The following is a 17,286-nucleotide window of genomic DNA, read 5'->3' as shown; positions in this document are numbered from 1 at the left end:
AGTGAATAACTGTTAACATGACTAATCGTGACTGTCACACTTGTAAAGGTAGAAATTTTGCAACAAAAAAAGGGGAGTGGTTAATCTTACAGTCCAGAAACAGAGGACCCTAGGACCATCAAGAGAGGAACTCACAAGCAGAAAGCAGGACCTTATCCAGAGAAGCAGCTCCAGAGATGGGGACATGGAGGGGGAGTGGCTGAGGACTCTTTAGATTCATCAACTAAGAAGAGATGGACTAAGAACTGGTGGCCAGGAGCAGACTTGTAGAATGTGCCCTTTGGAGATGTAAATTATTATATATGCCGAAGTGGGAAAAAATAAAATAAAATAAATAAATAAAAGACAAGTTTTAGTTTAAAAAAAAAAAAGTCTACAGGGTAGACAATATACAACATGAGGGCGGTTAGCAGAGGAAAGAAGGTAGCAGGAGACACGGGGAGGAATGCAATCGATAAAGTGAATAGAGGTAAATGCTGTTAACCGTTGGTGTTCCGAGAGGATTGCAACCATGTAACGAGGCAAAGTAGATGATTTACTGGATCTAAGACTAATAATCTGCTCTGCAGACTGTCACTCAAATCACAACAAAAAGTGGAAGGTAAAAGGCTACTCTGTTGTGAAAGTTAACATTACTGGAAATCTGAAATTGTTAATATTTTCCCTCATGTACGAAAAATCAAGTACATGTGCCCTCTACCCTTCAGCTTATAAAAGGGGGCTTCAAAAAGTTCATGGAAAATGAAATGGAAAAACAGAGGAATCTTTCCACACATTTTGGAAGCCCCTCCCTCACACAACCAGCCAAAGCTTTATTCCTTAGACTACCATAAATGCAGAGATATTATTGTCCTAGCTTGGTACGTAATTTCTCTCAGTGAAGAGGAGAAGGCTTTTTAAACATAATGAACACCAGGACATCTACTTTGCTAAAAGCATTCTTCAGTGCCTCACATATAAATAGTGGTTGTGCTAGTTGTTCGCCACCAAGTTGACTTCCAACTCACAGCGACCCTGTATAGGTCACAGCGACCCTGTATAGGGTTTCCAAGGCTGTGATTCTTTATGGGAACAGAAAGCCTCATCCTTCCTGGGAGGAGCAACTGGTGGGTTCAAACTACTGACCTTGCAGCCAGCAACCCAGTTCATAATCCACTATGTTACCTTCAAATATAAATAGATGCTCAAAAATGAATTTACTGATACTCATTTTCAAACACACAAAATAACCCTGATGTATAAATGTATTGTTTTATATAAAAGTGATTAACTTGAGAATAAGAATGGAACTTCTTAGGAGCATAAGAGTAGAACTGCAGTTATGGACTTTAATATAGTGAGGTACAACAATACAAATAATTTACGCAATGATTTTTTTAAATAACCATGCCCTTTTGTTTGATTTATAATAAAATCTTTGATGACAAACTCAGCACTGCAGAAAGAATCATGAGTGAATGCTACAATAGTGTACTCTTTTCTGCACTACTGTGAAGACCCAGAACTGTAAACACATTTCAGTACTAATCTCTCAGGGTCTGTGGGAAAACAGCTTGTTCCATAGTACAGGTATTCCTCGATGATTTGGCAGGTTCAGTTCCAGACCACCACAATCAAGTGATTATCGAAATAAAGACAGTCACGTGACTCTTTTGGTTTTCCAGTGCATATAAAAGTGATGTTGAGACTAAACCGTATTAAGTGTGTAACAGCATTAAGAAAATATTTGATATAGTGTGACAATGAACAAAATGTGACAAAGACACAAAGTGAGTACATGATGTTGGAAAAATGGCAGTGATAAAATTGTTCAGCACAAGGTTGTCACAAAGCTTCAATTCGTTGAAAAACAAAACAAAACAAACCCACATTCTGCAAGTGCAAAAGAAAAGGGCGGGGGGGGGGGGGCAGAAAGCTTCATCTTTCTCCTGCAGAACAGATTTACTGCAAACTTGGCAGTTAGCAGTCCAGTGCTTACCCAACTCTAAATGTCCCCCTGGCACGATGCCAGAGAGTAACGAGATACAGAGTTCTAGTTAGTGCTGTATAGTAACACCCACAGCCACTCCTCAGACACTCTATACAAGGTCACTGTGAGTCGGAACCTACTCGACGGCACACAACAACAACCATCGAGATATGGACTTTAAATTTCACAGAATCATTTTTATTAAAGTATATTCCAGTTATTATCCTAAAGTCTCTATGGAAGAATGTTATAAGAACAAACAAAAAAATTCACTTCTGTATTTAAAATAAACAACTCCTTAGGAAACAGCCATGTGTAGATGACCCACCTGAATTCTGTCATACCTATTCCACATGGAGAATGTTATCAGAAACAGAACTCACTGAGACATGGAATTAAGAATGGGACTTGGACATATTCCTATTTCTCCTCTATGTCCTCCTCCTCGACGGCTGTAAACGGGATAGCAGAGGGAGAGTATCCTCAGCTCCCCCCTCAAGATACATGCTTAAATAAGAAACCAGTAATAGTTGGCAATGTAACGCTGACTAATCTACATTATTTATAATTGAAATCTGTTAACATTTGTTAATTAAAATCAAAATCATTATTGATAATCCTGTCAATTAAGAAATCGTGTTAAGCTTACTTCTCTTTAACAGCCATACAAAACGTTTCCTAAGATTGTGTTTCCTTTTTATAAAACAATAATCATCATATCTTATTTAAGAATCCCTACTATAATGCAAAAGGAGCTCTGGCAGCGTAGTGGTTACAAATCAGGATATTAAGCTCAGGGTCAGCAACAGTTCAAAACTACCAGCCGTTCCACAGGAGAAACATGAAGCTTTCTGTTCCCGTAAAGATTAATAGCCTCAGAAACCCTAAGCAGGGTCATTATGAGTCAGAATTCCTCCATGGACACCAGCACTACAGTGCAAAATGATGGAGGGTGGAAGGAGATGACAGAGCCAAAAGCACCTTCTCAAGACAACAGACTCAAATAAAAACAAAATTGTCTCTGCTCCTAATAAAAGAAAGCTAAACAAGTCCAAATTTAATACACAGCTTAGGAAAAAATACATGGCTGAACCTGATGACAAATGGAGAAAAGACACAAGTGATCAAAGACTTCATTTTGCTTGGATCTATAATCAACACTCATGGAAGCTACAGTCAAGAAATATAAACTATATATTGCATCACACAAATCTGCTGCAAAAGATCTCTTTAAAGTGTTCAAGAGCAAAGCTACCAGTTTGAGGACTAAGGTGAGTCTGATGCCAGGTATGGTAGTCTCAACTGTCCCCTATCCTGGTGTAGTGCTGTAGGATAAGCACTGGGCAGCTAATTGCAAGGTCGGCAGTTCAAATTCACCCGCTGCTCCTCAGAAACCCTACACAAGGTGGCTATGAGACACAACCCACTTCAAGGCACTTAACAACAACAACATATGCATGTGAAAGTTGGACAGTGAATCAGGGAGACCGTAGAAAAATTGGTACATTTGAACAAAGAATGGTGTTAAAGAAGATACCAACATCATGGACTGCCAGAAGAACCAACAAATTTGTGTTAGGGAAGAAGTACATTCAGAATGTTTCTTAGAAGCCAGTATAGTATGGCCTGATTTCGTCTCTCATACTTCAGACATACCATGAGGAACCAGTCCCTGGAGGATACCATGGTACAGCGAAAAGTCAGAGACAAACAGGAAGACACACACACACAGCAGGAGATGGGTTGGCACAGTGGAAGCACCAATGGGCTCAAGTGTACCAACAATTGTGAGGATGGCACAGCATCGGGCAGTTGTACCTGGGGTCACTATGAGTCAGATCAGACACAGCAGCACCTAACAACAACCACCTGATGTGAAAATGCTTAATCTGAAAAGTACCAGTGGTCACTTTTTTTGTGTACTTTTTTTGGAGTCCTGGCGTGGCGCTGTAGGATAAGCCCTCGATCACAGTGTCAGTTTGAACTTCAAGGTCAGCGATTCAAATCCACCAGTCACTCCTGAGAAACTCATACAGGGTTGCTATGTGTCGGGAGGGGTACCCTACAGACTTCAGTCATGATCCTACATAAGTTCCCTCCTCACCATACTAATTAATCTGAACATATTCTGATTTCTGTACTTTTCTGTAAGTGCATATATATTTTACAACAATAACAAAAAATGTTTATATAAACATCCCTGACTTCTTAATAAATTGCAACAGGCAAGAGGCAAATTTAAAAAGAGTGAGGACATAGGACTAATCTAAAGTAGCCGAGGCATAGGGACCTGCCAAAAGAAACACATAAGGCAAATGTGAATCTGGAAATGTATTCTTTTTAAAGTATTTGTGTCCAAGTTTTTGGTATTAACTGCCGTAGAGTTAGTTCTGACTCACAGTGACCCTGTACAGGGATTGAACCACCGACTTTGCAGTGCATGCTCCAATGTTTATTCCACCAGTGCCATGCCCCACCACAAAGGCTGTGTGTACCCCGATAAAAACACACGGTTAAAGGATACTGAAAGCTGTACGAAAGCATTTGTGAGTATGTATGTGCACACGTATCTTTCAATATAGAGTCTACTCTCCCTCTATGAAACTGTCAAAAGCCACAAGTGTAAATGCACCAACCTTAAAAAGGAGGTTTTACAAAAAAAAAAAAATCGTAAAATACCAACCACCCACACTGTACATAAAAGTACAGATCAAGGTTCTGGAAAACTGAAGTGTTCATCATAGTTACCCCCAGATTGTTAACAGTTTTTCATATGCCATGCACTGGGAAAATATATGTTACTTGATAATGTTTTAGACTTTCTCTCATTTGAAATTTTGAATCATAGCCAGATGCTCATAAACTAATACAGTAACTCACCTGCAGACCACTGTCAGAGCCCAGAGAGAAATGTTTTGTTGGCCTTCAGAAATCTAAGAGTAACCACAGTACCTACAACATGTCTGTCTACAATAGCACATGGTTCCAAGAGACAATAGCTGATCCTATGCTGGTTCTAATGTGCACCTGACACAAGCTAAGTTGTTCTCAACAGTCTCAGATACATGCGAAAGCTAGACAACAAATGAGCAAAACCACAGGAGAATTAATACATATAAATTATGGTGTAGGAGAAGAATATTGCAGAACTGTGGGGTGTCAGAAGAACCAACAAATCTGTGTTGGACAAAGTACAGCCAGAATGCTCTTTAGAAGCAAGAGTAGCAAGACTTCGTCTCTCATACTTCAAGCATGTTATCAGGAGGGACCAGTCCCAGAAAAAGAGCATCATGCTTGGTAAAGGAGAGGGTCATTGAAAAGGAGGAAGACTCCCAATGACATGGATTCACAGAGGCTGTAACAAAGAGCTCAAACACACACAGCTTTTGAGGATGGTACAGGGCCAGGCTGTGATTCACTCTTGTTGGACAATGGTTCACTATGAGTCACAACTAACTTGACAGCAGCTAAAAAAAACAATCTGGTTTTACAGCACACATTTGTTTGTAGTACTAAGAAAAAGGAAACACGATTTCCAAATTTAAAAAAAAGAAGGTAACTAACTAACGCCACATATTTTTTAGACGGAGAATGAGAACTCACAAACAACAGAATGGTTGACTGTGCTATCATCATAGTTGTTCAGTACTGTACGTTATTCTAAGCATGAGTGTGACTAAAATGTGTGTATTTCATGCATAAGATTGAAAACCTATATACAGTAAACCTGCAAAAGCCAGGGCATGGGTAAGGTGGAAACCTTCCATGAAGGGAAAAACTATTTCCCACTGAAAGGAGCAACAGAAAAATGATAAGACTGCATCCTGTCAAAGGTGGAAAACTTGCCAGAGCCAGAAAAATCAGGCATTCCCGTCGAGTTCTAGCTCTCATAGGTTTCACTGGAATACACAAGATGAAAGAAATTTCTCATGACTTTGTATAAATAGTATTTCTTACTCCAAACAAAATTCTAAGTCAGTAACTTTACAGACTGCGTTCCTGTGAGATGATGTTGTTGTTAAGTGACGTCGAATCGATTCCCACCCATAGCAACCCTGTATAGGGTTTCCAAGGAGTGCTGGTGAGCCTGAACAACCAATCTTGTGGTTTAAACGGCTTTGCAGTCTGGTGCATTAAGCCACAGGGCCACACCAGGGTTCCTTTGAGATGACATGTCCATGGACTTTCTCAAAGGCTACTGGGCAGAAAACACACAGGTGGAATGGGGCCTTGTGTTGCAGTGGGCTGGAGGTGGGGGTGGGTGGGAGGCAAGGCACCACTGCTCCACTTTGGTCTAATTTTATCGCTTATCCCCCCCATACTAAGTTGCCAAAAGAATGGCAAGCCAAAAAAAAATTTTTTAATGTATTATAAAAATACACTAATGTGAACATTAAAAATTAAAAATAAACTTCATTCTGCAAAAAAGCACTGTGTTGAAAATGAAATGTTAAACTACAGACTGGCGGGAAACTGATCAGTCATATGCTGATGGTCAATGTAAAATGGGATTGCTGTTCTGAAAAATAATTTTAGATTATTATAGATTCAACTAAGGAGGAGCTCTGGTAGTGTAGTGCTTACGAATGGGGCTGCGAACCTCAGGGACAGCAGTTCTAAACTACCAGCTGTTCCACGGGAGAAAGACGAGGCTTTCTACTCCTGTAAAGATTTACAGACTCAGGAACCCTGTGCAGGGTCACTATGAGTCAGAACCGACTCAACGGCACATAATTACCACCACCATAGATTCAACTACATGTGAATCTACAAATACATCAAAATAGAATAAAATTGTGGAAAGTGAAATTGAAAATACGCATATACACACCATTTACCCATTAAACTAATCCCACAATTCAGTGCCCAATCTCTAGGTTGAACAGATATCCACCAGATATCTAGACTGTCAACAGTCTAGAAAACCCTAGGGGCAGGGCTACTCTAAACTAAGCTCTCTAGGAAATCCCTGCACACAATAAAGCAGCTTTAGGCATCATCACTGCCCTTCTTGTGTCCAGTGGGTTCTGACTCAGAGCTACCCCATAGATCAGGGAACTGCTGCAGAGTTTCCAAGGCTGCCACCTCCCAGGGGCACACTAACAAGTCTTTTCTCCCTCAGAGTAACAGCTTCAATCCTCTCTCTGATTTTTCAGTTTGCAGTCACCAACACTGTAAACTGTTTCATCACCAAAGCCCCTTCATTTTAGACATTAAAAAACCTAGTGCCATCACAACAAATGGCAGCTCATAGTGGCCCATTGTTTTAGGTTTCTGAGTCTGTAAATCCTTAAGAGAGCCAAAAACCTGATCTTTCTCCCAAGGAGTGGCTGGTGGGTTTGAACCACTAACCTTGCAGTAATCATTCCAACGCTTATCCTACAGGGCTACTTATACTTTAGACATTAAAAACCAAAACCCACTGCCACCAAGTCAATTTCAACTCATAGCAACTCTAAGCAGGGTGTCCAAAGCTGTAAATCTTCACAGGAGCAAAACCCTCATCTTTTTCCTATGCAGTAACTGGTGGATCTCATGGTTAGTAGTCCAGTGTGTAACTGTGATGCCACCAGAGCTACTACTTTAGACGTTATTACTATCTAGTGCTTTCAAGTTGGTTCCAACTCAGAGAGCGACCCTGTAAGGGGATTCCAAGGAGTGGCTGGCAAGTTTGAACCTCCAACCTGTAGGTCAAACCAACCTTGTTGTAACGTGCTTATGCTCCATTGAAAAAAAAAATCTGAATGCTTTGTTGTTGCTAAGCACCTTACAGTCAGTTCAGACTAAAGTCAACTCTGTGTGACGTTTCCAAGGCTTTTTAAATCTTTTTTGGGAATAGAAAGCCTTATCGTTCTTAAGAACAATGAAATTTTCCATTTTTATTTCACATATTGATTTAACTAACACATACTTGTTACTTTATTTCTACGTGTTAGCCACAAATTCTGTAAAATAATTAGCTCAAAACCAGTTGTATCAAGCTGGAAGTACCGAGAGAAATCCTGGTGTGGCGCTGTAGGGTAATACACTGGACCACAAGGTCAGTCTGATCCACAAAGTTGGTGGTTCAAGCTCACCAGCTACTCCTCGGAAACGCTATACAGGGTCAATGAGATGGAACTGACTCAACAGCACTTAACAACAAGTACTGAGAACACAAGACTTTTAAGAACAGAGACAAAAAAAAGAGGAAACACACAAAAAGTTGACTTATTCAAGATTACCTACCTGGAAGTGACATAGTAATCTCACTTTAATTCTTACATCCATTTCCCAATTATATTTATTCAACAACAATGCTACAGCTGTGCTGAAGTCTTAAAGTGTGCTTACATCAAGTAGCATCAACATAAACAAAGTACAAACCTAAATTAATTACAATAAAAGAAGGTAAGTCTTACGGACTTCTGCCCAAACTATGGCACCAATCGGCTAAGGATCACAAACAAGATGGCCAATAGCTACAATTTTAGTCACTAGTGTGGTGATGCTGGATAAGCAATGGAATGCTAACCTCAAGGTCAGCGGTTCAAACCCACCAGCCACTCATCAGAAATCATATACAGGGTCACAGCAAGTCAGAAAAAACTCCACGGTACTCCAACAATCTTTATGTGTGCTGGTGGCGCTAAAGGACAAACACTGGACAGCTAACCTCAAGGCCAGTGAATCAAACTTCCAGCTGCTCCTCAGAAACCCTACACAGGGTCACTATGAATCGGAACCAATTTGACAGCACTACACAATAACAACAGTCATCTTGGATATAGTTTACAAATAGCACTAATAAATGTACTCAAGACAGTTTCTGCTTCATCTCCGCCTGCTTGACCTGAGAGTTAGAACTGCAGGTCTGTAAACAAAGATGTAGAAATGGAAAACATGAACAGAAGTGGCTTGTACACAGTATTTTTATGCTACCTATATATAATAAAATGAGCTCTGGTAGCGTAGTGGTTACGAATCAGGCTGTGAACCTCCGGGACAGCAGTTCGAAACTACCAGCCGCTCCGCGGGAGAAAGATGAGGCTTTCTGCTCCCATAAAGATGTACAGCCTTGGAAACCCTGTACAAGGGGCGCTATGAGTCGGAACCGACTCCATGGCACATAACAACAACAACAATATATAATAAAAGGAGAGGTATTAGCTAGGCAAACAGTTTAAAATGGCAAGTTAAAATATTAAAAGCTAAAAGCAATAAATTATAATTTCATTAAAAAGTCATTTATTAAAAATCAGTAATTTGACACTATTTTTACATGACAAGATTGTTCATTATAACAATGCAAATTTGTCAAAAACATCGAACTGAGAGCCACTATTTTCATAATTATCCAAAATGCACCCTTATTTTATTTTTCAATTAGAAAATAAGGTAAATGGAATCATTTTTCAAATACTCTATTAATTTAAACTCAAGCATTTGATTTAAAGGAGACCTGCACAAAGCATTAACATTTATAATATATTTAGAATATTTATGGAAAATTATGTACTTACTTTCTGAATGAATTTTTCAACACTCTGTACCACATGTTTATAAAACTAAAAAGGAAAAAAAATAAAAGTATGATTTTAAAATCTGTCCACTTAGATGAGAATTTTCCTCCAACCATATTTCTATTATAGATCTATCAAAACAGTACATTTTAATTAAGAATTCTAATACATTCAGTCATTCACCATCATAAGCACCTAGCTGTGCTGATTGGTAAAGGGTGCTTTGATGTAACTATATGGTCAGTATGTCCAAAGTGTATTACTTTAACATAGACACAAAAGAACTCTATCAAAGTCTTTATTAAAGCATACTTTGGCAAATAGTGGTATTGATCACAAAGTAACTGTGGTATTAAGATGTATATTCCTAGTTTCATTAACAGCAGGAAATGTACAAATTTCCTGTATCCATTAATGAAGGACTGTTATTGTTAAGTGCTGTAATCAAGAAATCAAATAGCATGAATTAATGTATGCAAGTAGGCTGTCACCTTCATTTAATTAATCCTGCACTTTAATTTCAAGGTCAGCAATTAGAAACTACCAGCTAACTCTTCAGGAGAAAGATGAGGCTTTCTGCTCTCGTCAAGATTTACAGCCTCGGAAACGTAATGCAGGGTGGCAATGAATCGGAACCAACTCCAAGGTGGCTAACCACCACTTATGGGGGAAAAAAAGGTGTGTAGAAAGAGACATGGGATTCCTGGTGTGGCACTGTAGGATAAGCAGTGGAACGCAAAGTCTGTGTGAAATACAAGATCAGGGGCTCAAATTTATCAGCTGCTCCTCCAAAATTCTATGAAGGGTCGCTATGAGTCAGAATCAATTGAACAGCACTTAACAACAACAACAACTGCGCAAAACATTTGAGCTATTCCATTATTTCCACCTACATCAAATAAAGGAAAACACGTAAGATTTAAGATCCATAACACATAACACTATGAACAGAAATTATGTATTTAACAACACATAAAAAAACTAGACTATATGTTTCACAAATGTGAACACTTTAAATGAAAATAGTTTAATGAGAAAATGTGTTTAAATACTAATTTGATTACTCTTCTATTTATTCATTTAATCTCATGCATTATAACTTTACAAAATCCCCAGACTGAAAACATACAAAAACATTCAAGTGAACTGCAACATGAAATCCATTATTTATGAAATTAAAAATAAGGAAAATCTTATTACTCCTATTTCAATGTAATAAAAATCTACAATAAATTTGCTCTTGGTAAAAATTTACCTTACAGTGGCAATGACTTACTCAACAATTTTAAGCTAACAAAAGTAAAAAAAATTAAAAGCAATACAAGTCATCATTAGATACTTTATAGACATCTCCAGCAGTTAAAATCAATGCATTAAACAATGAAAAAAATACACAATGAAGTGAATAATTTCTAGAAAACAATTTGACAGCGCTTATTGATTCTAGAATAAACTCACTTACTCTATTGTAATCCCAAATTCACTAATTCATGTAGGACTTCTCCCACAGGTTATCCACGAGGCTTTGGGGACAAGGTACAATGCTAAAATCCACCCACTGAGACAGGGGCTGTGTGCTCTCTAAGTGAATGGTTTTTAGCATCCAAGACAACCAGAGGGCAGGGTTGAAGGGTATATGCTTTGGCTTGTGATGCATGGAGAGGATTGTAACCATGGCAATGTAACAATATACAATAGGATGAAAACTAATATTCTCCCATGTAAACTATCACATAATTCATAATAAAAGTTTTAAAAAAAAACAACCCACTGAAATGATAATTTTTCCAATCACTGATAAAACTCATTAGCATATTACTATGAAACATAGTTGTCATTTTGTCGTTGTTGTTGTTGTTAGGTGCCATCGAGTCCGTACTGACTCATAGCGACCTTATGCACAGCAGAACAGAACACTGCCCAATCCTGGGCCAAACTCACTATTGTTGCCATGCTTGAGTCCATCAATGCTGCTACTTGGCCAATACATGTTGTTGGGGGTCTTCCTCTTTTTCTCTGACCCTCCACCTTACCAAACAACCAAACATGATATCCTTCTCCAGTGACTGGTCCCTCCTGACAATATGGCCGAAGTATGAGACGAAGTTTGACCATCCTAGCCTCCAAGGAGCACTCTGTCTGCACTTCTTCCAACATGGATCTGTTGGTTCTTTTGGCAGCTCATGGCACTTTCAATATTCTCTTCCAACACCATAACTCAAATGCACCAATTCTTCTACCATCTTCCTTATTTACTGCCCAGCTTTCACATAACATATGAGGTTATTGAAAATACCATGGCTTGGGTCAGGCACACCTTAGTTTTCAAATTGGCATCTTTGCTCTTGAACACGTTAAATAGGTCTTGTGCAGCAGATTTGCCTAACGCAATACGTCCTTTGATTTCTTGACTGCTGCTTCCATGATAGTTTATAGTTGATCCAAGAAGAATGAAGTCCTTGACAACTTCAATCTTTTCTCCATTGATAAGAATATTGTTTATTGGTCCAGTGGTGAGGATTTTTGTTTTCTTAACACTGAGATGGAATCCATACCGAAGGCTGTGTTCATCAGTAAATGTTTTAAGTCCTCTTTACTTTCAGTAAGCATACTTGTATCATCTACATATCGCAGGTTGTTAATGAGTCTTCCTCCAATTCTGATGCCACGTTTTTTTCTTCATATAACCGAGCTTCTCAGATTATTTGGTCTCCATATAGGTTGAATAAGTACGGTGAAAGAATACAACCCTGTCGCAAAGGAAAAAAGGAAACGTGTGTGTATGTGTGTGTGTGTGTGTGTGTGTGTGTGTGTAAAAGAGAGTGAAGAAATAAAAACATATATGGTATCTTGTTAACTGTTACCAGAATGTTAAAAACTGGTAAATCCAAGGGAAGAATTGTTGTTGGTGTTGTTAAAGTGTTGTCAAGTTGGTTCCAACCTATAGCGACCCTGTAGAGGGTTTCTGAGGAGCGGCTGGTGCGCTTGAACCACCAACCTTTCTATTCAAACCAACATTGCAGTGCAGCACATTAACACAGGACCCCAAAGGGAGACTATGTGGTGCTTAATATTTTTGCAACTTCACCAAAAGCTTGAATGTTTTTCACTCTAAAAAACTAGACTAAAAAATTCTAACAATAAAACAAAATTATCCCACATACAGCATAATAACTAGAGGCACCAAGAGTTCGAATCCTAGCCCTATTTACTCTATTGAAATATACGCTTATACACTTCCACATCTGAAATATGGAAATATTAGCACCTTATGGTGCTGTGGGTTAAAGCATCAGACTTCAAAGCCGTTTGAACTGCAAGGTTAGTGGTTCAAGCTCACCAGAGGCTCCTCTGAAACCCGACACAGGGTCGCTATGGGTCAGTATCGACTTGACGGCACTTATTAACAACATATACCACAAGGTCAGTGGTTCAAACCAACCAGTCAATCCTCATAAAACCTAAACATTATTGCTATAAGTTGGAACTGACTCGACAATACTTAATGTACCACATGTAGTCTTTTCATTAAAAAAGTATTTTGTTCAACAGCAAAGTTATGTAAAATACATGAATTTTTCATACATCTTCACAAAACATACAGTAACATGTATGCTTACAAATGCTCAAGATGAAAGTAACAACCTGACCACAATGCAGAAGAGTATAGACAAAGTACAACTGTTGTTGTTGTTGTTGTTGTTGTTAGGCAACTTTGAGTCAGTACCTTAGGTAAAACAGAATGAAACACAGCCTGGTCCTGTACCAACCTCACAATCATTGCTGCTGCCTCTGTGCCAATCCATGTGGTTGGTCTTCCTCTTTTTTGCTTACCCTCCACTTTACAAAGCATGCTGTCCTTCTCCAGGGGCTGGTCACTCCTGATAAAATGTCCTAAGTATGAGAGATGAAGTCTGGCCATCCTAGCTTTTAGGGAGCATTATGGAAAACACTGATGTTTGCTCTTCTGGCAGTCCATGGTACTTTTTCTCCTCAAAAACCATGCATCAATTCTTCGATGATCTTCCATATTTACTGGCCAGCTTTCACATGCCTATGAGGCTACTGAAAATACCATGGCTTGGGTCAGGTGTACTTCAGTCCTCAAACTGACACCTTTGTTCTTCAGCACTTTAAATAGGTCTTGTGCAGCAGATTTGCCCAGTGTAATACATCAATTGGTATCTTGTCTGCTGTTTCCATGTGTGATCCTAGTAACATGAAGTCTTTGACAACTTCAATATTTTCACATTTATCTTGATGTTATTTATTGGTCCAGTGGGAAGGATTTTTCTTTTCTCTACATTGAGGTGCAAGCTGTACATATGGCTGTGGTCTTTGATCTTCATCAGTAAGTATTTTAAGTCCTCATCACTTTCAGCAATTAAGGTTGTATCTATCATCAGCCTATCGCAGGTTGTTAATGAGTCTTCAACTCTGATCCCACGTTTTTCTTCATATAATCCATCTTCTGGGATTATTTGTTCAGCATACAGATTGAACAAGTATAATGAAAGACTGGTGCATACCTTTCCCAATTTTAAACCATTCAGTGTTCCCTTGTTCTGTTCGAATAACTAACTGCCTCTTGGTCGATGTTACGGTTTCCTCACGAGCACAACCAAGTGTTCCTGAATACTCATTCTCCATAATGTTGTCCATTGCTTGTCATGATACACACAATCAAATGCCTTTGTGTAGTAAATCAATACAGGTAAACATATTTCTGGTATTTTCTGCTTTCAGCCAAGATGCATCTGACGTCAGCAATGATACCCCTCATGCCTTGTATGAACTCAGCTTGAACCCCAGAAGTTTGCATGCCAATGTACTGTTGCAATTTTTAAGTTATCTCTAGCAAAATTTTACTTGCATGTGATATTAATGGTTTTGTTAGATGATTTCTGTATTCCCTTACCTCTCGTTGAAATAGGCACAAATATGGTTCTTTTCCAATCAGTTGGCCAGGTAGCTGTCTTCCAAATTTTTTAGCATAGATAATTGAGTATTTTCTTCGCCGCATCAGTTTGCTGCAATATTTCAATATGTATTCCATATATTCCCACTGTCTTATTCTTTGCCAATGCTTTCAATGCACATTGGACTTCTTCCTTCAGTATCGCTGGCTCTTGAATTAGTTGAACATCGACCATTTCGTTTTGGTACAATGACTCTCTGTATTCCTTCCACCTTCTTTTGATGCTTTCCATATCATTCTGTGTTTTACCCACAGAATCCTTCAGTATTGCAAATTGACACATGCAGTTTTTCTTCAGTTCCCTCAGCTTGGTTTCCTAACTCTAGATTTTTACACATTTCATTATATTTGACGTCTTCTCAGGTTGCCCTTTGAATTTTTTTATTCAGCTCTTTTGCCATCTCATTTCTTACATTTGCTTTATCATCTCTATGCTGAAGACCAAGTTTCAGATACTCTACTGACATCCATTTTGGTCTTTTCCTTCTCTCTTGTCTTCTCAACGCTGCTTTTGATGTCATCACACAACTTTTCTGGAATTCCAGTCATTCGTGTCTAATGCATCTAGTCTCTCTTGAGCTGACCTCTAAATTCAGATGAGATTATGCTCAAGATCATATTTTGAGTCTCATGGACTTTTTAAAATTTTCTTTAGCTTCAGCTCTTCAATTTCTCATTCCCAGTATAGTAAAACATGTGGTTGTCAGATTCAAGGTGACCATTTCAGCTCACTAATGCCTAGAATATTGATGTTCATGCATTACATTTCATTTTTGTCAACTTCCAATTTTCCTAGATTCATACTTCGTACACTCCATGTTCTGATTATTAATGGATGTTTACAGCGGTTTCTCCTCATTTTGAGTTGTGCTCCATCAGCAAAGGACGATTCCAAAAGCTTTATAACATTCGTGTCATCACAGTCAGCTCTACTTTGAAGAGGCAGCTCTTCCCCACACATGCACAGTTTGAGTGCCTTCCTACTTGAGCAGTTCAATTTCCAGCCTTACGACGTTTGACAGTATTCTGGTGCTATCTGACCATGCTTCACTGCTAGTCACAAGGTTTTCAGTGACTAAATTTTCGGAAGCAGTCTATCTCTCCTTCCTAGTCTGTCTTCATCTGGAAGCTCATCTAAAACCTGTCCACCATGAAATATCCTGATGGTATTTAAAATACCCACAGCATAGCTTCCAGAATCACAGCAACACACAAGCCACCATGATAGGTAAAATGGATAGACAAGTGGTACAACAGAAATTGTTCTACACGGAACCTATCAGATACTGTAGAAAAATCACATCTTTGAAATAAATCTCTGGTTTAAATAAGCTTATATACAGTTGTTATTCAAAGACTATTAAATTATTGCTGTGTCTAGTAATGGATGTTCTGAGAACAGGAAAACATGCTGTCAAATATCCATAGATAAATATTTCATTAGAAATAAGTACTCGTTCATTCTCAATTTTGTGGAACCAACTCAATGGCAATTAACAACAACTACTAAAGTAGGAATTGTTAGCTTCAGGGACAAAATTCTGTTGGGGAGGTATATAAACTTGAGCTCTGAAGGGTTCTTAAAGCCATCAAATTTTATGGAAAATTTTGTGAATCTAAGTATTTCTCTAGAGAAAATCCAACCTTTTCCTGAGATTTTCAAAAGTATATCTGAGTCAACATTGGTTCAAAACTTCTGTATAAGAGCAATTGACTCATTGTCTGTGACCACTTCCCACAGTTCAAATGCCCTATGTACAGTGAGGCTGAATGATCCATTTTTAAATCTATAATCAAGTCAGCAAGAAAAAAAAAAATCACTGTTAATTTTTATTTAGAAACAGTTTATAAATTCGTACTTCAAGTGTTTTCAAAGACAGTGTGATTAATAGCAGATAAACACATTCTTTATGATATGAAAATAATTAATGAATGCCTCAAGGTCTTGGAAGAATTTTACTAAAATGCTCATTGTTTATTCTCAAGGTAGGAGCTAGGTAGGTGTTTCAGTTTTGTTTTTAAAATTAACATGCTTTCTGTAAAAAGGAAGAGAATACACAATAAAAATCCAGAAAAATTATCCCCTCTCCAAAGTATTAGTGGAGCATTTTCTTTTGATAAAAATCTTCTTACTCACCTTAATAGCTTTGATGGCTGCCTTAGTAATCTGAGTCATTTTCGCTTTAGAAATGGGTGGCTTGTAGTCATTCAGGGAATAAAGCTGATGAAAGAAGGGGAAAAAATTTTTTTAAATACATCAAAACTAATTCCCTCCAAACAATTACATGAAATTCACACACATTTTCTTTTTTAAATTATCCATGAAATCAAGTGTTTCTTTTATTTACAGTATCAAGTTTAACATCATTAGCTATCAGGGAAATGCAAGTCAAAACCACAATGAGATACCACTTCACATTACTGATAAGGTTATAGCCATAGAGACGGACAATAGAAAGTGTCAGCAGGATGTGGGAAACGGGAACCATTGTTAGTGGAACTATAAATACTGCAGCTGTTTGGAAATACGAGGGTGAGTCAAAAATTATCCATACTCTGGCTATCGCATTTATTCTAATCAACTTTTAGAAAAGACAATACATCATTTTTCTACATAATCTCCTTGCTTTTTCAATATAGTTTGTCCATCTGTCAACAACTATTCATATTCCCTTTTTAAAAAATGTTTTAGGCTGAACTGCAAGTCATGAATGCACCGCTGTCTTCATTTCTTCATCAAAGGTTAATTTTCGTCCTCGAAGGGCTGCTTTCAAGGGAGTACACAGGTGAAAGTCTGATGGAGCAAGATCAGAACTCTAGAGAGGATGCTTTAACTC

At 38.3% G+C, this 17,286-nt stretch overlaps 1 protein-coding gene across 1 annotated transcript in view; it reads right to left on the bottom strand.

Moving 5' to 3' along the window:
• The window catches only part of SCAF8 (SR-related CTD-associated factor 8), an 86,904-nt gene extending 69,966 nt beyond the window's left edge, over window positions 1-16,938 (bottom strand). Inside the window, exons 1-3 of the mRNA XM_006868476.1 lie at window positions 16,798-16,938; window positions 16,587-16,670; window positions 9,472-9,516 (exon numbers count right to left, since the gene is read on the bottom strand). Coding sequence (XP_006868538.1) covers window positions 9,472-9,516; window positions 16,587-16,670; window positions 16,798-16,938 — 270 coding nt within the window. The remainder of the gene's footprint in view (window positions 1-9,471; window positions 9,517-16,586; window positions 16,671-16,797) is intronic.
• Window positions 16,939-17,286: the final 348 nt, after the last annotated feature.

Source organism: Chrysochloris asiatica, unplaced genomic scaffold, assembly GCF_000296735.1.
Source record: "Chrysochloris asiatica unplaced genomic scaffold, ChrAsi1.0 scaffold00117, whole genome shotgun sequence".
NCBI classification, from domain to species: Eukaryota; Metazoa; Chordata; class Mammalia; order Afrosoricida; family Chrysochloridae; genus Chrysochloris; species Chrysochloris asiatica.
The sequence above is the reverse complement of the archived record's forward strand: the minus strand, read 5'-3'. Positions and strand labels throughout refer to the sequence as shown.